The sequence below is a fragment of the Bombina bombina genome, chromosome 4, assembly GCF_027579735.1.
Source record: "Bombina bombina isolate aBomBom1 chromosome 4, aBomBom1.pri, whole genome shotgun sequence".
In the NCBI taxonomy this organism is placed as follows: Eukaryota; Metazoa; Chordata; class Amphibia; order Anura; family Bombinatoridae; genus Bombina; species Bombina bombina.
In genome coordinates, this window is record NC_069502.1 from 1,240,637,232 (window position 1) to 1,240,662,613 (window position 25,382).

The window sequence follows — 25,382 nt, forward strand, 5'->3', positions numbered from 1 at the left end:
TGAAAAAGCACAACTGTCCTCGACAGGGATAGTAGTACACTTTGCTAGAGTAGAAACTGCTCCCTCCACCTTAGGGACTGTCTGCCATAAGTCCCATGTGATGGCATCTATAGGAAACATTTTTCTAAAAATAGGAGGGGGAGAGAACGGCACACCTGGTCTATCCCATTCCTTAGTAAAAATTTCTGTAAACCTTTTAGGTATTGGAAAAACATCAGTACACACCGGCACTGCATAGTATTTATCCAGTCTACACAATTTCTCTGGCACTGAAATTGTGTCACAGTCATTCAGAGCAGCTAAAACCTCCCTGAGCAATACGCGGAGGTGTTCAAGCTTAAATTTAAATGTAGAAATATCAGAATCAGGTATCTTTCCTGAGTCAGAAATATCACCCACAGACTGAAGCTCTCCTTCCTCAGCTTCTGCATATTGTGAGGCAGTATCAGACATGGTTCTTAAAGCGTCAGTATGCTCTGCATTTCGTCTAACCCCAGAGCTATCTCGCTTACCTCTAAATTCAGGAAGTCTGGCTAATACCGCTGACAGTGTATTATCCATGACTGCCGCCATGTCTTGTAAAGTAATCGCTATGGGCACCCTTGATGTACTTGGCGCCATTTGAGCGCGAGTCCCTTGAGCGGGAGTCAAAGGGTCTGACACGTGGGGAGAGTTAGTCGGCATAACTTCCCCCTCGTCAGATTCCTCTGGTGATAAATTTTTTAAAGACAGAATATGATCTTTATTGCTTAAAGTGAAATCAGTACATTTGGTACACATTCTAAGAGGGGGTTCCACAATGGCTTTTAAACATAATGAACAAGGAGTTTCCTCTATGTCAGACATGTTTGTACAGACTAGCAAGCTTGGAAAACACTTTAAAACAAGTTAACAAGCAAATATAAAAAACGGTACTGTGCCTTTGAGAATTTTTTTTGCAGTGTATGTAATAAGCTAACAGAGCATTGCACCCACTTGCAAATGGATTATTAACCTCTTAGTTCAAAAAAACGGATCAAAAAAAAAAAAAAACGACAGACGTGTGGCCCTACCTTCCCCAATAAACGAATTTAGGCCCTTTGGATATGTCCTGTAGCATTCAGGGGACTTCTGAGGAAAACGGGATGTCTCAGTCTAATTTTAACTGCGCAAAAAAGCGCTAAAATAGGCCCCTCCCACTCATACTACAACAGTGGAAAGCCTCAGGAAACTGTTTCTAGGCAAAAAAAGCCAGACATGTGGAAAAAACTAGGCCCCAATAAAGTTTTATTACCAAAGCATATATAAAAACGATTAAACATGCCAGCAAACGTTTTATATTGCATTTTTATAAGGGTATTACCCCTGAGAGTAAGCATGATACCAGTCGTTATTAAATCACTGTATTCAGGCTTACCTTACATTAATCCGGTATCAGCAGCATTTTCTAGCATTTCCAATCCTAGAAAAAATTATAACTGCACATACCTCAGAGTAAACTGCACGCCATTCTCCCGCTGAAGTTACCTCTCTCCTCAGACATATGTGAGAACAGCAATAGATCTTAGTTATAACCTGCTAAGATCATAGAAAACTCAGGCAGAATCTTCTTCTATTTCTGCCTGAGATAAAATAGTACAACACCGGTACCATTTAAAAATAACAAACTTTTGATTGAAGAAAATAAACTATTTTGCACCACTCTCTCTTACTACCTCCATGCGTGTTGAGAGTTGCAAGAGAATGACTGGATATGGCAGTTAGGGGAGGAGCTATATAACAGCTCTGCTGTGGGTGTCCTCTTGCAACTTCCTGTTGGGAATGCGAATACCCCACAATGGATGATCCGTGGACTGGATACACCTTACAAGAGAAAATGTGTTTTTTCCATTTTTTCCTCATATTTTATAGTAAATTATAAGATATGATGAAAATAATGGTATCTTTAGAAATTCCATTTAATGGCGAGAAAAACGGTATATAATATGTGTGGGTACAGTAAATGAGTAAGAGGAAAATTACAGCTAAACACAAACACAGCAGAAATGTAAAAATAGCCCTTGTCCTTAAGGGTAAGAAAATTGAAAAATGGTCTGGTCATTAAGGGGTTAATATCTGCTAAGACCATCAGTATACAAAGGGCAGCACTAGTATGGGAGGCACAGTGAGGGTAAAACCCCACCAGTTCCCATTGCTTTAAAGCCACCTGTAGCTCTACTCTAGAGGCTGACAAGGAATACGGCTACACCCTACAGTAAAATAGCACACTTTGGTACCATTTTAAAAATAATAAACTCTTGATTGAAGAATCTAAACACCTCACTTTGCCATCTCCTATCTAACTAACACAGGCAAAGAGAATGACTGGAGTGGGAGGGAAGGGAGGAGCTATATATACAGCTCTGCTGTGGTGCTCTTTGCCGCCTCCTGCTGACCAGGAGGCGATATCCTACAAGTAAGGATTAAATCCGTGGACTCATTGTATCTTGTAAATGAAATGTATTTATTTCTTGACACGATGAGTGCACGGATCATCTAATTACTATTGAGAATATCACTCCTGCCCAGCAGGAGGCAGCAAAGAGCACCACAGCAAAGCTGTTAAATATCACCTCCCTTCCCTCCAGCCCAAGTCATTCGACCAAAGCAAAAGGAGAGAAAGGAAGCAACAAGGTGCAGAGGTGTCTCAAGTTTATAACATACCAACAAACCTGTCCAAAAAGAAACAGGGTGGGCCATGGACTCATTGTGTCAAGACCTAAATAAATTTATCAGGTAAGCATACATTTTGATTTCTTTCTAATGACACAATGAGTCCACGGATCAGCTTATTACTATTGGGAATCAATACCCAAGCTAAAGTACACAGATAAGGGAGGGACAAGACAGGGAACCTAAAACGGAAGGCACCACTGCTTGAAGAACCTTTCTCCCAAAAGAGGCCTCAGCCGAGGTAAAATTGTCAAATTTATAGAATTTTGAAAAAGTGTGAAGAGAGGACCAAGTTGCAGCCTTGCAAATCTGTTCCACAGAAGCTTCATTTTTGAATGCCCAGGAAGAGGAAACAGCCCTCGTAGAATGAGCCGTAACTCTCTCAGGAGGCTGCTGTCCAGTAGTTTCATAGGCAAAGCGATTGATACTCTTCAGCCACAAAGAAAAAGTAGCCGTAGCTTTCTGCCCCTTACGTTTCCCAGAGAAAACCATAAACAGAGCAGAAGACTGACGAAAATCCTTAGTCGCCTGTAAATAGAATTTTGATGCACGCACCACATCCAGATTGTGCAAAAGCCGTTCCTTTTGAGAAGGATTAGGACACAAGGAACGAACAACAATCTCCTGATTAATGTTCCATTCGTAAACTACTTTAGGGAGAAACCCTAACTTAGTAAGCAAAACCACCTTATCCGAATGAAAAATAAGGTAAGGAGACTCATACTGTAATGCCGAGAGCTCTGACACTCTACGAGCAGATGAAATAGCGACAAGAAACAAAACTTTCCAAGATAACAACTTAATATCTAAAGAATGCATAGGCTCAAACGGAGCCCCTTGAAGAACTAAATTAAGACTCCATGGAGGAGTAACTGGTTTGAACACAGGCCTGATCCTGACAAAACGATTGCATGTCTGGGACGTCCGTCAGACGTTTATGTAACAAAATAGACAAGGCAGATATTTGACCCTTTAGGGAACTTGCCGATAAACCCTTCTCCAAACATTCTTGGAGAAAGGACAGAATTCTAGGAATCCTAACTCTACTCCAAGAGTAGCCCTTGGATTCACACCAATATAGATATTTATGCCATATCTTGTGGTAAATCTTTCTAGTCACAGGTTTACGAGCCTGAATCATGGTCTCAATGACCGATTCCGAAAATCCACTCTTGGATAAAATTAAGCGTTCAATCTCCAAGCAGTCAGCTTCAGAGAAACTAGATTTGGATGAAGGAAGGGCCCTTGAGTTAGAAGGTCCTTCCTCAACAGAAGTCTCCAAGGTGGAAGAGATGACATGTCCACCAGGTCTGCATACCTAATCCTGCAAGGCCACGCCGGTGCATTGAGTATCACCGACACCGTCTCCGGCTTGATTCGAGCAATGACCCAAGGTAGAAGAGCGAACGGAGGAAATAGGTATGCAAGACTAAAATTCCAAGGTACCGCAAGGGCGTCTATCAGTACAGTTTGAGGGTCTCTTGACCTAGACCCGTACCTCGAAAGCTTGGTATTCTGCCGAGATGCCATGAAATCCACATCTGGCTGACCCCATTTGAGAATTAGGCTGGAAAACACTTCCAGATGGAGTTCCCACTCCCCAAGGGTGAAAGGGCTGCCTGCTCAGGAAGTCCACCTCCCAGTTGTCCACTCCTGGGATGTGGATCGCCGACAGAAAGCAATTGTGGGTCTCCACCCACTGAATTATCCTGGCTACCTCTGTCATGGCCAAGGAACTCCGTGTTCCTCCCTGATGGTTGATGTAAGCCACTGAAGTTAGGTTGTCCGACTGGAACCTGATGAACCGGGCCGAGGTTAACTGAGGCCAGGCGAGCATTGAAGATTGCTCTCAGTTCCAGAATGTTTATGGGTAGAACAGACACCGACCGAGTCCATGTTTCCTGAGCCTTTAGGGAGCCCCAGACTCCTCCCCATCCCAGAAGCCTGGCGTCTGTTGTCACAATCAGCCAAGAGGGTCTGCGAAAGCAGGTTCCCTGGGAGAGATGATCCTGAGACAACCACCAAAGAAGAGAATCCCTTGTCTCCTGCTCCAGCTGTAATCGCGGAGACAGATCCGCATAATCTCCGTTCCACTGACTGAGCATGCTTAACAGCAGAGGTCTGAGGTGGAAACGGGCGAACAGGATGATGTCCATTGCCGCTACCATCAGACCGATTACCTCCATGCACTGAGCCACTGATGGTCAAGGAGAGGACTGAAGTTCTAGGCAAGAATCGAAAATATTTGATTTCCTGACTTCTGTCAGAAAAAATCTTCATTGATAAGGAATCTATTATGGTTCCCAAGAAAATTTCCCTTGTATTTGGAACTAAGGAACTCTTTTCCAAATTTACCTTCCATCCGTGAGATCGCAGGAAAGATAACATTTCCGTGTGGGATCTTGCTTGTTGAAAGGATGGCGCCTGAACAAGAATGTTGTCCAGATAAGGCGCCACTGCAATGCCCCGCAATCGGAGCACCGCCAACAGGGATCCCAGAACCTTTGAAAAATTTCTGGGAGCTGTGGCAAGGCAGAATGGAAGAGCCACCAACTGGAAGTGTTTGTCTAGAAATGCAAACCTTAGAAACTTGTGATGGTCCTTGTGGATGGAAACATGCAGGTATGAGTCCTTTAAATCCACCGCTGTCATAAATTGACCCTCTTGGACCAAAGGAAGAATGGAACGAATAGTTTCCATCTTGAAGGATGGCACTCTGAGGAATTTGGATCTAAAATTGGTCTGAAGGGTCCCTCCTTTTTGGGAACCACGAACAGGAACTATCACTCCCAGGTCGGAGAGGTCCCGAACACAGTGTAAGAACGTCTTTTTGTCTGGTCTACAGATAATCTTGAAAGCAGAAACCTGCCCCTGGGAGGAAAGGTCTTTAACTCTAGTTTGTATCCCTGGGACACGATGTCCACCGCCCAGGAACCCAAGCCTGAGAGATTAAGGAAAGTCTGCCTCCCACAAGATCCGGTCCCGGATCTGGGGCAGGTCCTTCATGCTGTTTTTGATTCAATGGCAGGCTTTTTGGATTTTTTCCCCTTGTTCCAAGACTGATTGGGCCTCCAGGAAGGCTTGGACTGCTGCTTGGAAGAGGGAGTGGAAGGATTTCCCTTGAAATTTCGAAAGGAACGAAAATTACTCTTACGTCCATTTTGTTTATTTCTCTTATCCTGAGGGAGGAAATGGCCCTATCCTCCCGTAATGTCAGACATTATTTCGGTCAAACCCGGCCCAAACAAGATCTTTCCCTTGTAAGGAATTGCCAAAAGTTTAGACTTAGGTGACACATCTGCAAACCAAGATTTTATCCATAAAGCTCTGCAGGCCAGTACGGCAAAACCAGAAATCTTAGCTCCCAGCTTAATATCCTGAAGGGAAGCATCCGTGATAAAGGAGTTGGCCAATTTAAGGGCCTTTATCCTATCCTGGATTTCTTCGAGGGGAGTGTCTGTCCGAATAGAATCGGACAATGCATCAAACCAGTATACTGCCGCACTAGTGACTGTAGCAATACAAACCGTGGGTTGCCATTGTAAACCCTGGTGTATATACATTTTCTTGAGTAATCCCTCTAACTTCTTATCCATAGGATCCTTAAAGGAACAACTATCCTCTATGGGAATAGTAGTTATCTTGGCTAGCGTGGAAATTGCCCCTTCCACCTTGGGTACCGTCTGCCAAGACTCCTTGATAGAGTCTGCTATAGGAAACATCTTTTTAAATATAGGGGATGGAGAAAAAGGGATACCCTGTCTCTCCAATTCCTTAGCAATAATCTCTGTAGCACTATCTGGTACAGGAAATACCTCCACCATGGAGGGCACGTCAAAATACTGGTTTAGTTTACTGGACTTCTTAGGATTGACTACGACGGTAGTGTCTGAGTCGTCCAAGGTAGCTAAAACCTCCTTAAGTAACAAACAGAGGCGTTCAAGCTTAAACCTGAAAGAAACAACTTCAGTATCAGATAAAAGGTATTACATTGTCTGAGTTTTCACCCTCAGATGCTACTAAAGTATCTTCCTCTTAAGGTTTCTGGGAAGAAACATTTGGAATAGCCACTACTGTGTCAGCAACCTTATTCACTAATTGATTACATTTCCTCTTGCGCTTTCCCTGCAGCATGGGAAAAGTAGACAACGCATCAGATACCGCTGATGACATTAGGGAAGCAATGTCTTGCAAAGGTAACTCCAGGTGGAGCACTGGTTGTATGGACCCTACATTTTGGGACACTTGAGGAGAAAGCTGTGGCATATCCTGAACATTGTCAGAATCCTGAACAGTATCCTCCTTAGACAATGTTGGCTCAGGAAAAAGTCTATCCCTGTAATGTAAAGCTCTCTCAATACATGAGAAACAGAAAGGGATTGGTGGTTCTATATTAGCATCAAAACAAACATGTAACATCTTGCAGGGTTTTATTGGTCCATCTTTATTCACCAATGACAAAACTGATATTTTTATTTAGAAAATAGCCCCCCCTCAAAAAAATAGTTACTGTCTCTTTAAATTTTAAACAAAAAAAAAAAAACACTTTATTTTTCTGTCATTTGAAATAAACAATGACCCCCAAAATAACACCTCAGACAACTCTACACCTCAGCTTAGCCCCGCTGAGGTGCTTACCTGTCTGCCTACTAAAAAAGTATAAGACTTGTAGTTGATCCGGACTCAAATGTTATAACAATTACGGTCCGTAACCGCAACGCTGCTTAATCTGCGACGCAGCTGATTTTCAATGCGGAACACAGGAAGTGACACAGGGCCAGAAAAAAAAAAAAAAAAAACGCGTAATAGGAACTACCGCCGAATCTAACTCCGCCCATCGTAGGCGTAACCACAAGAAACTCCTGATCGGCTAAATATATTATCACGGCCGTCGGGAGTACAGTTAAAAAACATACACCACCATCACTGAGCCAGATTCTCCTTGTCCCCAGTGCTTGCTCTGCTGCCCTTAATAAACATTCCCCTACCATAGGTGAATGTGACTTGCCCCAAATGTATAAATGTGAAAGTGCTATCTTTTTCTCTGTATGTGTGTCCCAGAAAAAATTAAAGCTAGCACTTACCTTAAAGGGACAGTCTAGTATAAATTTAACTTTCATTATTCAGATAGGACTTGTAATTTTAATCAACTTTCCAATTTACTTTTATCATCAAATTTGCTTTTTTCTCTTGGTATTCTTAGTTTAAACTAAACATAGGTAGGCTCATTTGCCAATTTCTAAGCCTTTGAGGGCTGCCTCTTATCACAGGCTTTTTAAATCTCTTTTCAACACAAAGAGACAGAAAGTACACATGGGCCATATAGATAACACTGTGTTCAGGCACAGGGGGTTATTTAAGATTTAGCAGAAAACAATGCTAAATTTAAGACAATAGATAATAAACAGTCACAGTCATGTGATCAGGGGGCTGGGAGAAGGTTCTTAGATACAAGGTAATCACAGAGGTAAAAAGTATATTAATATAACTGTGTTGGTTGTGCAAAACTGGGGAATGGGTAATAAAGGGATTATCTATCTTTTAGAACAATAACAATTCTATGGTAGACTGTCCCTTTAAGACTTCTGCCAGGCAGCACGGCAGCTCACTAGGTTTGAGAGGCCAGTTCCCTCACATGGATCTGTGGATAGAAACAAAGACTGAGTAATCTTAATCAGGCTTGAACGGTTAGGGAAGTATAAATATATGGGAGGCGCAGTGAGAATTATGTCCCAAAAGTTCCCATTGCTTTAAAGCCACCACTGCCCTACTGAAGAGACTGATATGGACTACGGCTACACCCAAGGACAAAGCAGCACAATCTTGCACTACTTAAAAAAAAAAAAAAAAAATCTTGATTGAAGAATATTTTTTCTAACACCTAACTTTACCACTTCCTTACACTAATGTAGGCAAAAGAGAATGACTGGGGTTGGAGGGAAGGGAGATGATATTTAACAGCTTTGCTGTGGTGCTCTTTGCCGCCTCCTGCTGAACAGAAGTGATATTCCCAATAGTAATTAGATGATCTGTGGGACTCATCGTGTCATTAGAAAGAAAGCCACGTTACTGACGCCCTAAATACTGAGACAGAGAAAAGCTATCAGGTGGAGTAGCGAGGGCACAGATGGGATACACTATATAAGAGAGATAACTGGGTATAGCAGCAGTGTAGGGAGAGTGGGTAGAGCACATAGGGGAATGCAGTATACAACAGAAAGGGAAATGGCTGGGGAAGGTGAGGAAGCGGTGAAAAGGTTGAGCAGGCACGTGAGGGGAGATGCAGCATACGACAGGGGGATACAGGGGAGGGGTGATGCAGCTTACGACAGGGGGATACAGGGAAGAAGAGATGCAGCATACGACAGGGGGATACAGGGGAGGGGAGATACAGCATACGACAGAGGGATACAGGTGAGGGGAGATACAGTATACGACAGGAGGATACAAATGGGGGAGATACAGTATACGACAGGAGGATACAAATGGGGGAGATACAGTATACGACAGGAGGATACAAATGGGGGAGATACAGTATACGACAGGAGGATACAGGTGGGGGAGATACAGTATACGACAAGGGGATACAGTATACGACAGACTAACGTCAGGATGATAAAAGGAAACTGTAAATGAAATGGATGAGCTAAGAGGCAAAGGGTGATGAAGTGATAATTTTACGTTTTATCCAAGAGCAGTAGATATAGATATTAGCAGGAAACACACGGCTTACACTGCTGTATTAGTATCAGTGCACATGGATATTATGTCATACGATTCAGAAAGAAACTCAGAAAGTTTAAATGCATTTTTTCAAGTGAGGCCAAAACAAGATGTCCTTTTAAGGAATCAGAGGAAAACAGACTAGAGAGGAAGCGGCTCCTTACTCAGCAATTCGCACGACAAACGCTAGCTTGTGATTGGCTGTGCTGGGAGCCTTCTTGGGATAAGCCTTCATCCTGCGCAGTCGGGATTCATCACGCATTTTTCTTCGGGAATCTCTCACAAAGGTCTCCAGACGCTTAAAGGTGATTGGCTTCCCCGGCTGAAGCTAAACAAAAGAACACAGCAAAGTGCAAGATGTCAGCTGAATGATTTGTCTGCAGCATACGGTCCCCACGCACATTATAAATACTATAGGGGGATGGCAAACAATATGCTGCGTGCTGTACAAAGCTGCGTGCAAACTACCTAGGTGAGCTGTACCACAATGAGCACAAAAACTAAATTTATGCTTACCTGATAAATTATTTTCTTTCCTGGCAAGGAGAGTCCACGATTTCATTCAATTACTGTTGGAATTCAACTCCTGGCCACCAGGAAGAAGAAAAGACACCCCAGCAAAGCTTAAAGTGAAGGTAAACTTTGGTGAATGAAAGCCCGTTTTTTAAAAATATTATTAAAAACAGGGGCACTTTCATTCATCAAAGTTTACAAAGCAGCCGTTTTGTTAAAAAAAATAACCTTTTTTCTTTTCACAGCCAGACCAGCTTCCCCCACCTAGAGATCCTCTATTCACACGTCAGCAATGACTAATCCTGCTTCCTCCAATCACAGCTTTCCCCCCAGAGTAGTCATTGCCTGAGGCCATGCTGTGATTGGAGGAAGCAGGATTAGTCATTGCTGACGTGTGAATAGAGGATCTCTAGGTGGGGGAAGCTGGTCTGGCTGTGAAAAGAAAAAAAGGTTATTTTTTTAACAAAACGGTTGCTTTGTAAACTTTGATGAATAAAACTGCCTCTTTTTTTATTCACCAAAGTTTACGTTCACTTTAAGAAACCTCTCCCTACCCATACTCCCCCAGCCCTTCAGCCGAGGGAATAAGGAAAGAGGAACACTAGGGGTATAGAGGTGCCAGAAGGTTATAAAAAGTAAATTTATGCTTATCTGATAAATTAATTTCTTCTACGATACGACGAGTCCACGGATTTCATCCTTACTTGTGGGATATTAACCTCCTGCTAACAGGAAGTGGCAAAGAGCACCAGAGAAGAGCTGTATATATATAGCCCCTCCCTTCCCTCCACCCCCAGTCATTCGACCGAAGGTTTAGGAAGAGAAAGGAAAAGCTAGGCAGAGGTGACTGAAGTTATAAAAAATAAAACAATCTAAATCTGTCTGAAAAATGGCAGGGAGGGCCGTGGACTCGTCGTATCATAGAAGAAATTAAATTTATCAGGTAAGCATAAAGATACAACGAGTCCACGGATTTCATCCTTACTTGTGGGATACAATACCAAAGCTACAGGACACGGAACAAACAGGAGGGACAAGACAGAGACCTAAACGGAAGGCACCACTGCTTGAAGAACTTTTCTCCCAAAAACAGCCTCAGAAGAAGCAAAAGTATCAAATTTGTAAAATTTGGAAAAAGTGTGAAGAGACGACCAAGTTGCAGCCTTGCAAATCTGTTCAACAGAAGCATCGTTTTTATAAGCCCATGTGTAAGCCACAGCCCTAGTAGAATGAGCCGTAATTCTTTCAGGAGGCTGCTGTCCAGCAGTCTCATATGCCAGGCGGATGATACTCCTCAGCCAAAAAGGAAGAGAGAGGTAGCTGTAGCTTTCTGGCCCCTACGTTTTCCGGAAAAAAACAACAAATAAGGAAGATGATTGACGAAAGTCTTTAGTCGCCTGCAAGTAAAACTTCAGGGCACGAACCACGTCCAAGTTATGTAACAGACGCTCCCTTCTTAGAAGGATTGGGACACAATGAAGGAACAATAATTTCCTGATTAAAATTTTTGTTGGAAACAACCTTAGGAAGAAAACCAGGTCAGGTACATAACACTACCTTATCGGAATGAAAAATAAGATAAGGAAAATCACATTGAAGAGTCGAAAGCTCAAACTCTGCGAGCAGAAGAAATAGCAGCCAAAAATAAAATTCTTAGATAACAACTTAATATCTATGGAATGCATAGGTTCAAACGGAACCCCTTGAAGAACTAAATTCAAAAGGAGGAGCAATAGGTCTAAACACAGGCCTGATTCTAGTCAGAGCTTGCCAAAAAGATTGCCAGACGCTTGTGAAACAATATAAAAGCAGAAATCTGTCCCTTCAAGAAGGATTGGAGAAAGGGTTGTCAGCAAGTTCCTTAGAGGAAGGACAAAATCATAGGAATCCTAATCTTACTCCATGAGTAACCCTTGGATTCGCACCAATAAAGATATTTACGCCATATCTTATGGTAAATCTTTCTAGTAACAGGCTTACGTGCCTGAATCAAGGTATCTATGACCGAATCAGAGAACCCTCGCTAAGATAAAATCAAGCATTCAATCTCCAAGCAGTCAGCTGTAGAGAAACTAAATTTGGATGATGGAAGGGTCCCTGAATGAGAAGGTCCTGCCTCAATGAAAGCTTCCACAGTGGCAGAGAGGACATGACCACCAGATCGGTATAACAAGTCCTGCGAGGCCACACAGGAGCGATGATCCGAGCAATCACCCGGGGAAGGAGAGCAAACGGTGGAAACACATAAGCTAGGTTGAACAACCAAGGCATCTATCAGTTCGGCCTGAGGATCCCTAGACCTGGATCCATATCTCGGGAGCTTGGCATTCTGGCGAGATGCCATGAGATCCAGCTCCGGCCTGCCCCATCTGAGAATCAGGGTGGCAAAGACCTCCGGATGGAGTTCCCATTCCCCCGGATTAAACGTCTGTCTGCTTAAAAAAAAAAAAAATCTGCTTCCCAGTTGTCCACTCCTGGGATGTAGATTGCTGACAGATAACAAGAGTGAGCCTCAGCCCACCAAATTATCTTGGATACTTCTGTCATCGCTAAGGAACTCCTTGTTCCTCCCTGATGATTGATGTAAGCCACAGTTGTGATTTTGTCCGACTGAAATCGGATGAATTTGGCCAAAGCCAACTGAGGCCAAGCCTGAAGAGCATTGAATATTGCCCTCAACTCCAGAATACTGATTGGAAGTAGGGACTCCGAGTCCACACACCCTGAGCCTTCAGGGAATTCCAGACTGCACCCCATCCTAGTAGACTGGCGTCCGTTGTCACCATCACCCATGAGGGTCTGCGGAAGCATGTCCCTTGGGACAGATGATCCTGCGACAACCACCAAAGAAGAGAGTCTCTTGTCTCCTGATCTAGATCTATCTGAGGAGACAAATTTGCATAATCTCCATTCCACTGTCATAAGATCCAACTCCGGTCTGCCCCATTTGAGGATCAGAGTGGCAAAGACCTCCGGATGGAGTTCTCATTCCCCCGGATTAAACGTCTGTCTGCTCAAAAAATCCGCTTCCCAGTTGTCCACTCCTGGGATGTAGATTGCTGACATAAGAGTGAGCCTCCGCCCACCGAATTATCTTGGATACTTCTGCCATCGCTAAGGAACTCCTTGTTCCTCCCTGATTATTGATGTAAGCCACAGTCGTGATGAAAATCGGATGAATTTGGCCGAAGCCAACTGAGGCCAAGCCTGAAGAGCATTGAATATTGCTCTCAGCTCCAGAATACTGATTGGAAGTAGGGACTCCGACCGAGTCCACACCCCGAGCCTTCAGGGAATTCCAGACTGCACCCCAGCCTAGTAGACTGGCGTCCGTTGTCACGATCACCCAAGAGGGTCTGCGGAAGCACGTCTCTTGGGACAGATGATGCTGCGACAACCACCAAAGAAGAGAGTCTCTTGTCTCCTGATCCAGATCTATCTGAGGAGACAAATTTGCATAATCTCCATTCCACTGTCTGAGCATGCTCAGTTGTAGAGGCCTGAGATGAAAACGAGCAAACGGAATGTCCATTGCCGCCACCATCAATCCAATTACCTCCATGCACTGAGCCACTGATGGCCGAGGATTGGACTGAAGGGATCGGCATGTATTCAGAATCTTTAACCTTCTGAATTCCGTCAAGAAGATTTTCATGGATATAGAGTCTATTAGAGTTCCCAGGAAAGGAACCCTTGTCTGTGGAATTAGTGAACTCTTTTATAGATTTACCTTCCACCTGAGAGTCCTTAGAAAGGATAGAACCATGTCGGTATGAAACTTTGTAAGCTGATAAGACGCCTGGATCAGAATATCGTCCAGATAAGGCGTCACTGCAATGCCCTGCTGCCTGAGGACCGCCAGCAGAGACCCTAGAACCTTCATGAAGATCCTGGGTGCCGTGGCCAGACCGAAAGGAAGGGCCACAAACTGAAAAGTTTGTCCAGGAAGGCAAACCTTAGGAACTTGTGATGATCTCTGTGGATAGGAATATGAAGATATGCATCCATTAAATCCACGGTAGGCATATATTGACCCTCACATAACATATGTAAACATACAGTCTATTCTGAGGTAATATATCCCAGAAAAATAAAGACTGCACTTACCTGTATTCTAAGCGACAGCATGACTGGTCTCACAGGATCAAGAGGTCTTCTCCCTCCTACAGTTCTGTGGACACAAACAGGGCCTTAGTTAATATCTGCTAAGATCATCATCTGCAGGGCAGCACTCAGTATGGGAGGCGTAGTGAGAATTTTAATCCCACCAGTTCCCATTGCCTTAAAGCCACCAAATGCTTCTCTTTTCACTGAAGAGACTGATCTGGTCTAGGCTACACCCCAAAACAAAATAGTACACTGTGGCACCATTTGTAAAAATAACAAACACTTGATCGAAGAATCTATAACTAACACCTCACTCTGCCTCTTCCTATCACTAACACAGGAAAAGAGAATGACTGGGGTGGGAGGGAAGGGAGGAGCTATATATACAGCTCTGCTGTGGTGCTCTTTGCCTCCTCCTGCTGACCAGGAGGCGATATCCCATAAGTAAGGATGAAATCCGTGGACTCGTCATATCTTGTAAAAGAAAATATGTCAACGTGAACATACATACTGGGACTAAACTCCCATATAAATAGACAAGGTGCAACATCATTTGAAAATCTCTACACCAAGGGGGAGATCGATATAATGCACTCATGTAACAAACAATGCAATCAAGAAAACATACATACTAGGGTAATAAGAATTACCCATAAAGTTTTAACAATACGGTCATACAGATAAAGTACAAATCTGAGATATATTACCTATATTGTACCAGAGAGGAAGAAAAACTTATATTTAATTTAAATCCCCTAAACAGGAAAACAATGATAATCCTGGTGAAGGAAAATCATTCCCAAATAAATTATTTATGCAAAACATAAATAAAGTTGAAAAACAACTCAAAGTATCATAATAGTCAAGTACATTGTTTGAATGGCCACTAGTCTATAAAAAGAGTTTAAATATCGATCCCCAGAAATAACCACAGGAGATGGGAGGTTAACATTGCACCGAGAATCCCTTAGTGCAGTGATTTTTAACCTTTTTTTTGCCGTGGCACACTTTTTTACATTCAAAAATCCTGTGGCACACCACCATCCCAAAATTTAAAAAAAAAAAAATCACACATTGTAGCCTAATACAGCATATATATATACATACACACAAACACACACATACTGTATGTATTGTGCTGTTATGCCATGCCTCCTACAAACTACCCCTGCACTGGGAGTAAAAAACAAGCAAAGTTTAAAAAATATGTCACACTGATGTCAGTCTGCCGTGGCACACCTGAGGATCTCTCATGGCACACAGGTTGAAAAACACTGCCTTAGTGCATAACACTGGTGCGCGACAAAATTATAGACTGGGGCTGAAAGCGCAGACCGCATAGAGAATACACTGGCGGCACCATTAATACTGCAGTACAAAACGTCCCTTCTAATGCGAGGATATAGACGGGGCTAAAAATAAAATGGAGAAAGCGATAGAAATAGCTGCCGAACTTGCAACTTTTAACCACACTGCTGCTGGAAGATACAGATGCGTGAGGGCATCAACTAACTTAAAAGGGACAGTTCACCCAAAAACTTTTTCCCCTTTAAATTATTCCCAATGATCCTTTTTACCTGCTAGAGTGTATTAAATTGGTTGCAAGTAGCTCCTTTACTCATATTTCAGCATTTGAAATTGCCGATTTAGCTTGTGGTTTCCCAACCTATACTGAAAGTTTTGATACTGGCGTATACGCTATTGACAAGCCTAAGTAAACACAGCCAGCAGAAGAGATTACACCCTCAGTGGGGGCATGATAGTTAAGTAATAACATTATAATTTTCCATTGTTCTCTCTATGTATTGAGCTTTGGTGTTCCAGACATATATAAGATAAGGAAGCAAATCTGTGTACATAAAAGTGATAACATAATGAGATCTGATATTACCTGAAGCTCAACCCATTGTAATAGGCTGTGGTTTCAAAGCACAAAACCAGCTACTTCAGATACACAAACCCGAAAATGCAATTTCTCAAATATTTTATACTCTGCAGTTGGTATAACAAGTCATTTAAAATACATTTATGGAAAAACAATTTTACAGTGTACTGTCCCTTTAAGAATGATATAATATATTTCTATAAACCATGCGTCCCCATAGCAATAATACAAAAGGGTGAATGTCATCAGACCCCAGTAACGCCATGCTATTCCCACTGGGCTATAGATCAGCTACTTGCTGTATATTCACAAGATGAAATGGCGCCAAACAGCCCTGAGGCGATACATTCCTAAAGATACTAGCGAAAGCCAGCATCGTCTGAGGAATAACAGTCTGCAAAAGCCACGATTAACCTCTATCCCTGAGAGCCATCGATTCTACAGGAAGCTAAATAGTAAGAGCGCACAGCCTTTTAAAAGATGTAACTAAATGAGATGCGGCGTCTTTCACACATACAGCGCTTAGCACCACGACAAGGCACTGAATGCAGACGAGATTCTGTGTCTTTTTCCTAAGCAATACTCTATGCAAGTCTAGCAATATTTCTGCAGTGTGCAGAATCCCCTTCTACTCGAGGACAGGCTGCCTGTCGCGACTGCAGTTGTGATTAATATAGGGCAGTGCGGATCTAGGTGTTTGCCACCTCTCTGAAGGAAACAAAACAGCCCACCTCGGCCAACAATAAAAGCAAATGCAACACCAGAGCCGGAACGTCAAGGTCCGCCTTAGCAATAAAGGCATTCGATATCTAAAGTAATCTACCGGAGAGAAAAACCAACTACTTAACTGGTGGGACGATATAGTAGGGATTCCCTGCAGAGGCTCTAGGCGTGTGAAAATGGCCGCAAGTGCAAAGGGACAGATTCCTCCAAAGTGAAAGTCTGAGGAAATTAGTAGGAGTCCTCCTCAGAATCCCCCAATTGTAAACAGGAGCTCTGTTGTCGATATGAGACCACCAAAGAGGCCCTGATAATTAAGGCAGGTCATAGCCAAAGATCGTTCTGCTCAATACCTTAAAGGACCAGTCAACACATTAGATTTGCATAATCAGCAAATGCAAGATAACAAGACAATGCAATAGCACTTAGTCTGAACTTCAAATGAGTAGTAGATTTTTTTATAACAAATTTCAAAGTTATGTATATTTCCACTCCCCTTGTACCATGTGACAGCAATCAGCCAATCACAAATGCATATACGTATAGTCTGAATTCTTGCACATGCTCAGTAGGATCTGGTGATCAAAAATTGTAAATATAAAAGACTCTGCACATTTTTTTTTAATGGAAGTAAATTGGAAAATTGTTTAAAATGACATGCTGTATCTGAATCATGAAAATTCAATTTAACCTGAGTGTCCCTTTAAGGAGGATATTACTAAGGTCCCAGACCCCCTCTGAGGGAATAAGATGCCACCTGGTCACCTTATTTTTTTTCTGAGCAGTCCCTTGATGATCCCTCCAAATATAATAAATAAGGGCGAAGACAACCTCCAGGGTCTTCTGCTGTGGAGCAGTCACAGCACTTCCAGGTCTGTCAGCTTCATCAAGACTTCTGACAGGGACCTGAGATAAAAGGAAAGCAGAGTAACTAATCCTGGTTGCCAGGTGGGGGGTTAGCACAGATTGCTGTAGAGAGAACAGACTACTCCGCAACCTCCAGCAGCTACCAATACTCTTACTCAAGAGGATTACATGGACACAGCATTACCCCAGTCCTACTTGAAGGGAAGCTACCCATAAAAGGATTTCAATTCTTCAGAGCACGATCTTCACATCCTCCATGTTACAGAGGCAAAGAATGACTGGGGAGTATGGGGAGGATTCTTAAGCTTTACTGGGGAGTCTTTGCCTCTTCCTGGTGGCCAGAAGTTGAATTCCCAACAATAATTGAATGGAATAGTGGATTCTCCATGCCATTGGAAAAAAATACCCAGTGCTACCTAAGACTACGGGGCATGCACACTACCCAGCGAACCCCACTCGAGGCCGCACACACTAACCAGCGCACCCCACACTCGAGGCCGCGCACACTAACCAGCGCACCCCACACTCGAGGCCGCGCAAACTACCCAGCACACCCCACACTACAGGCACTGCAAACTACCCAGCACACCCCACACTAGAGGCAGTGCAAACTACTCAGCGCACCCCACACTAGAGGCAGTGCAAACTACTCAGCACACCCCACACTAGAGGCAGTGCAAACTACCCAGCACACCCCACACTAGAGGCAGTGCAAACTACTCAGCGCACCCCACACTAGAGGCAGTGCAAACTACTCAGCGCACCCCACACTACAGGCACTGCAAATTACTCAGCACACCCCACACTACAGGCACTGCAAATTACTCAGCACACCCCACACTACAGGCACTGCAAATTACTCAGCACACCCCACACTACAGGCACTGCAAACTACCCAGCACACCCCACACTAGAGGCAGTGCAAACTACTCAGCGCACCCCACACTAGAGGCAGTGCAAACTACTCAGCACACCCCACACAACAGGCACTGCAAACTACTCAGCACACCCCACACTACAGGCACTGCAAATTACTCAGCAACCCCACACGACAGGCAGTGCAAACTACCCAGCAACCCCACACTGAGACGTACAAACTACCCAGCAACCCCACACGACAGGCAGTGCAAACTACCCAGCAACCCCACACTGAGACGTACAAACTACCCAGCAACCCCACACTGAGACGTACAAACTACCCAGCAACCCCACACTGAGACATACAAACTACCCAGCAACCCCACACTGAGACGTACAAACTACCCAGCAACCCCACACTGAGACGTACAAACTACCCAGCAACCCCACACTGAGACGTACAAACTACCCAGCAACCCCACACTGAGACGTACAAACTACCCAGCAACCCCACACTGAGACGTACAAACTACCCAGCAACCCCACACGACAGGCAGTGCAAACTACTCAGCACACCCCACACGACAGGCAGTGCAAACTACCCAGTGCACCCCACACGACAGGCAGTGCAAACTACCCAGCGCACCCCACACTGAGACGTACAAACTACCCAGCAACCCCACACTGAGACGTACAAACTACCCAGCAACCCCACACGACAGGCAGTGCAAACTACCCAGCAACCCCACACTGAGACGTACAAACTACCCAGCAACCCCACACTGAGACGTACAAACTACCCAGCAACCCCACACGACAGGCAGTGCAAACTACCCAGCAACCCCACACGACAGGCAGTGCAAACTACCCAGCAACCCCACACGACAGGCAGTGCAAACTACTCAGCACACCCCACACGACAGGCAGTGCAAACTACCCAGCAACCCCACACGACAGGCAGTGCAAACTACCCAGCGCACCCCACACTGAGACGTACAAACTACCCAGCAACCCCACACTGAGACGTACAAACTACCCAGCAACCCCACACTGAGACGTACAAACTACCCAGCAACCCCACACTGAGACGTACAAACTACCCAGCAACCCCACACTGAGACGTACAAACTACCCAGCAACCCCACACTGAGACGTACAAACTACCCAGCAACCCCACACGACAGGCAGTGCAAACTACCCAGCAACCCCACACTGAGACGTACAAACTACCCAGTGCACCCCACACGACAGGCAGTGCAAACTACCCGGCACATCCTATGTTGTGACACAGAAACTGAGCCTCCTTACTACTGCAAGTAGTATAACCTATAGGGAGCCACCAGTTACATAAACACTGCATTACCTTCCTCTTCTCCTCTAACGCCCTTTTCGCTTCAGCCGCTTTCAGTCCCTGATACTTCTTCCTTTTCTTCAGCAGATTTTCTGGCACACGTGGCAGCTTCCGTGGCCTGTGGAAAGGGAGAGTCAGTCAAGGGTGCTGAGGAGACATTATCTACTAGCTATGTGCAAGTTACCAGCTGCCGCAAACATTCTTGTAAAAGTGCAACACCCCAAGATCAATGCAAATCCAGAAGTGTTTCACCTGCACAAGAGGAACTGAACAGAAGCAGACACCGAAAGAAAAATACTGCGGAAACAACTAAATATCCAACTGTAGGGGGCGCTATAACAGAAACTAAGAATAGTGGTACAAACTGCCTATTTCCAGTGACTCACACACATCAGAAATGGTCAATATGTGCACAATAAAGAGTAAAAATCTTATCGGATATCAGAAGTCCAGATATTCAAATAGTCCCAAATGATTATTCATCTGTATTGGTGATGCCAAACGATGCAGGCTTGATGAGTAACGGCAGCGCCTCTCGTGTATAACAGCAGAAATAAGTTATCTGTGAAAAGGATCACAAAGAAAAGGGCGCCCCCTAGTGCAGTACTGCGATGGCGATAACAACAATTCCTGTGTTGTAATGATACTCACAAGGAGAGCAGCACCAAATGTGCTATATGGTACAAGCTGGGGACTCACAGTGGCACAGCAACACTGATCCGGCCACCGGATAGCAAGGTACAGGAGATTCCAGGTAACCAAAAAAGGGAGTCAGGCTCAGGCTTCCGTATAGAATGATTTATATTTATTAAAATCCAATATATAAAAACAGTGGGTATTATGTTCCCCTAAAGTACATAAAAACAATAGGAACAGATTGCTACGCGTTTCTCAGCTTGTCTAGCTGGTTCCTCAGATGCCTGGGCCACTGTGAGTCCCCAGCTTGTACCATATAGCACATTTGGTGCTGCTCTCCTTGCGAGTATCATTACAACACAGGAATTGTTATTATCCCCATCGCAGTACTGCACTAGGGGGCGCCCTTTTCTTTGTGATCCTTTTCATAGATATCTTAAACACCAAAAGAAGCTTCCTACTACCGAATGTACAAACCCTAATACACAGAACACGCACACACACACCTCTATACTAATACACACACACACACCTCTATACTAATACACACACACACACCTCTATACTAATACACACACACACACACACACACACCTCTATACTAATACACACACACACACACACACACACCTCTATACTAATACACACACACACACACCTCTATACTAATACACACACACACACACCTCTATACTAATACACACACACACACCTCTATACTAATACACACACACACACACACCTCTATACTAATACACACACACACCTCTATACTAATACACACACACACCTCTATACTAATACACACACACACACACCTCTATACTAATACACACACACACACACCTCTATACTAATACACACACACACACACCTCTATACTAATACACACACACACACACCTCTATACTAATACACACACACACACACCTCTATACTAATACACACACACACACACCTCTATACTAATACACACACACACACACCTCTATACTAATACACACACACACACACACCTCTATACTAATACACACACACACACACACCTCTATACTAATACACACACACACACCTCTATACTAATACACGCGGAATCTGTTGGTAGCGCTGCGGAATCTGTTGGCGCTCTACAAATAACCGATAATAATAATAATAATACACACACACACACACCTCTATACTAATACACACACACACACACACACCTCTATACTAATACACACACACACACACACACCTCTATACTAATACACACACACACCTCTATACTAATACACACACACACCTCTATACTAATACACACACACACCTCTATACTAATACACACACACACCTCTATACTAATACACACACACACCTCTATACTAATACACACACACACACACCTCTATACTAATACACACACACACACACCTCTATACTAATACACACACACACACACACCTCTATACTAATACACACACACACACACCTCTATACTAATACACACACACACACACACACCTCTATACTAATACACACACACACACACACCTCTATACTAATACACACACACACACACACACCTCTATACTAATACACACACACACACACACCTCTATACTAATACACACACACACCTCTATACTAATACACACACACACACCTCTATACTAATACACACACACACACCTCTATACTAATACACACACACACACACACACCTCTATACTAATACACACACACACACACACACCTCTATACTAATACACACACACACACACCTCTATACTAATACACACACACACACACCTCTATACTAATACACACACACACCTCTATACTAATACACACACACACACCTCTATACTAATACACACACACACACCTCTATACTAATACACACACACACACCTCTATACTAATACACACACACACCTCTATACTAATACACACACACACACACACACACACCTCTATACTAATACACACACACACACACCTCTATACTAATACACACACACACACACACCTCTATACTAATACACACACACACACACCTCTATACTAATACACACACACACACACACACCTCTATACTAATACACACACACACACACCTCTATACTAATACACACACACACACACACACCTCTATACTAATACACACACACACACACACACCTCTATACTAATACACACACACCTCTATACTAATACACACACACACACACCTCTATACTAATACACACACACACACACACACACCTCTATACTAATACACACACACACACACACACACCTCTATACTAATACACACACACACACACACCTCTATACTAATACACACACACACACACACACACCTCTATACTAATACACACACACACACACACCTCTATACTAATACACACACACACACACACACCTCTATACTAATACACACACACACACACACACACACCTCTATACTAATACACACACACACACACACCTCTATACTAATACACACACACACACCTCTATACTAATACACACACACACACCTCTATACTAATACACACACACACACCTCTATACTAATACACACACACACACCTCTATACTAATACACACACCTCTATACTAATACACACACACACACACACACCTCTATACTAATACACACACACCTCTATACTAATACACACACACACCTCTATACTAATACACACACACACCTCTATACTAATACACACACACACCTCTATACTAATACACACACACACCTCTATACTAATACACACACACACCTCTATACTAATACACACACACACCTCTATACTAATACACACACACACCTCTATACTAATACACACACACACCTCTATACTAATACACACACACACCTCTATACTAATACACACACACACCTCTATACTAATACACACACACACCTCTATACTAATACACACACACCTCTATACTAATACACACACACACACACCTCTATACTAATACACACACACACACACCTCTATACTAATACACACACACACACACACCTCTATACTAATACACACACACACACACCTCTATACTAATACACACACACACACACCTCTATACTAATACACACACACACACCTCTATACTAATACACACACACACACACACCTCTATACTAATACACACACACACCTCTATACTAATACACACACACACCTCTATACTAATACACACACACACCTCTATACTAATACACACACACAAACCTCTATACTAATACACACACACCTCTATACTAATACACACACACACACCTCTATACTAATACACACACACACACACACCTCTATACTAATACACACACACCTCTATACTAATACACACACACCTCTATACTAATACACACACACACACACCTCTATACTAATACACACACACACACCTCTATACTAATACACACACACACACACACCTCTATACTAATACACACACACACACCTCTATACTAATACACACACACACCTCTATACTAATACACACACACACACACCTCTATACTAATACACACACACAAACCTCTATACTAATACACACACACCTCTATACTAATACACACACACACACCTCTATACTAATACACACACACACACACACCTCTATACTAATACACACACACACCTCTATACTAATACACACACACACACCTCTATACTAATACACACACACCTCTATACTAATACACACCTCTATACTAATACACACACACACCTCTATACTAATACACACACAAACCTCTATACTAATACACACACACACCTCTATACTAATACACACACAACTCTTATACACAACACAATGCGCGTGCACGTCACTGATAGTCTCACTGCTCAGTAAACCGTTCCCACTATAAAATGACACTGAGGATGGCACCGGATTGTCCCGATAAAAAACTCACTCTGAATCCTCCATGATGATTCTTCGGTTCTGACGATTGAGGCGGAAGTGCAAAAAAACCCCACTTCCGCTAACTTCCTCCAATCAACCACCTACTGAAAAACTTCCGCCAACCAACTACTGAATAACGTCAGCCAACCAACCACCTACAGAATAACTTCCGCCAACCAACCACCTACTGAATACCTTCCGCCAACCGCCAGACAAATTCCTCTGTGAACCAACTCAAAATCCACGTGACTTGTAATATGATTATGCACGTGGCACAAATAATGCCCGCGTCACTTGCTCTCTAGGAACATGTGCGTTGTGTGCGCGCTTCACTGTGACAGCTGCTGATTTGTTGTTTTTGTTTTCCCATCGCTCTGCGCCCCCTCCTTCATTCTGCCCCTCCTAACCTACCTCATTTTACCCCTCATAACCTCCCTCATTTTACCCCTCATAACCTCCTTCATTCTGCCCCCTCCTAACCTCCCTCATTTTACCCCTCATAACCTCCCTCATTTTACCCCTCATAACCTCCTTCATTCTGCCCCTCCTAACCTCCCTCATTTTACCCCTCATAACCTCCCTCATTTTACCCCCTCATAACCTCCCTCATTTTACCCCTCATAACCTCCCTCATTTTACCCCTCATAACCTCCTTCATTCTGCCCCCTCCTAACCTCCCTCATTTTACCCCTCATAACCTCCCTCATTTTACCCCCTCCTAACCTCCCTCATTTTACCCCTCATAACCTCTTTCATTCTGCCCCCTCCTAACCTCCCTCATTTTACCCCTCATAACCTCCCTCATTTTACCCCCTCCTAACCTCCCTCATTTTACCCCTCATAACCTCCTTCATTCTGCCCCCTCCTAACCTCCCTCATTTTACCCCTCATAACCTCCCTCATTTTACCCCCTCCTAACCTCCCTCATTTTACCCCTCATAACCTCCTTCATTCTGCCCCCTCCTAACCTCCCTCATTTTACCCCTCATAACCTCCCTCATTTTACCCCCTCCTAACCTCCCTCATTTTACCCCTCATAACCTCCCTCATTTTACCCCTCATAACCTCCCTCATTTTACCCCCTCCTAACCTCCCTCATTTTACCCCTCATAACCTCCC

The 25,382-nt window shown here is 43.6% G+C and overlaps 1 protein-coding gene across 1 annotated transcript in view; it reads right to left on the reverse strand.

The window, feature by feature from the left end:
• Positions 1–24,365, reverse strand: part of RPL7L1 (ribosomal protein L7 like 1) — a 37,734-nt gene extending 13,369 nt beyond the window's left edge. Inside the window, exons 1-3 of the mRNA XM_053712802.1 lie at positions 24,274–24,365; positions 19,728–19,833; positions 9,579–9,742 (exon numbers count right to left, since the gene is read on the reverse strand). Of these exons, the coding sequence (XP_053568777.1) occupies positions 9,579–9,742; positions 19,728–19,833; positions 24,274–24,287 (284 nt within the window). The 5' untranslated portion in view covers positions 24,288–24,365. The remainder of the gene's footprint in view (positions 1–9,578; positions 9,743–19,727; positions 19,834–24,273) is intronic.
• Between the last annotated feature and the right edge of the window lie 1,017 nt (positions 24,366–25,382).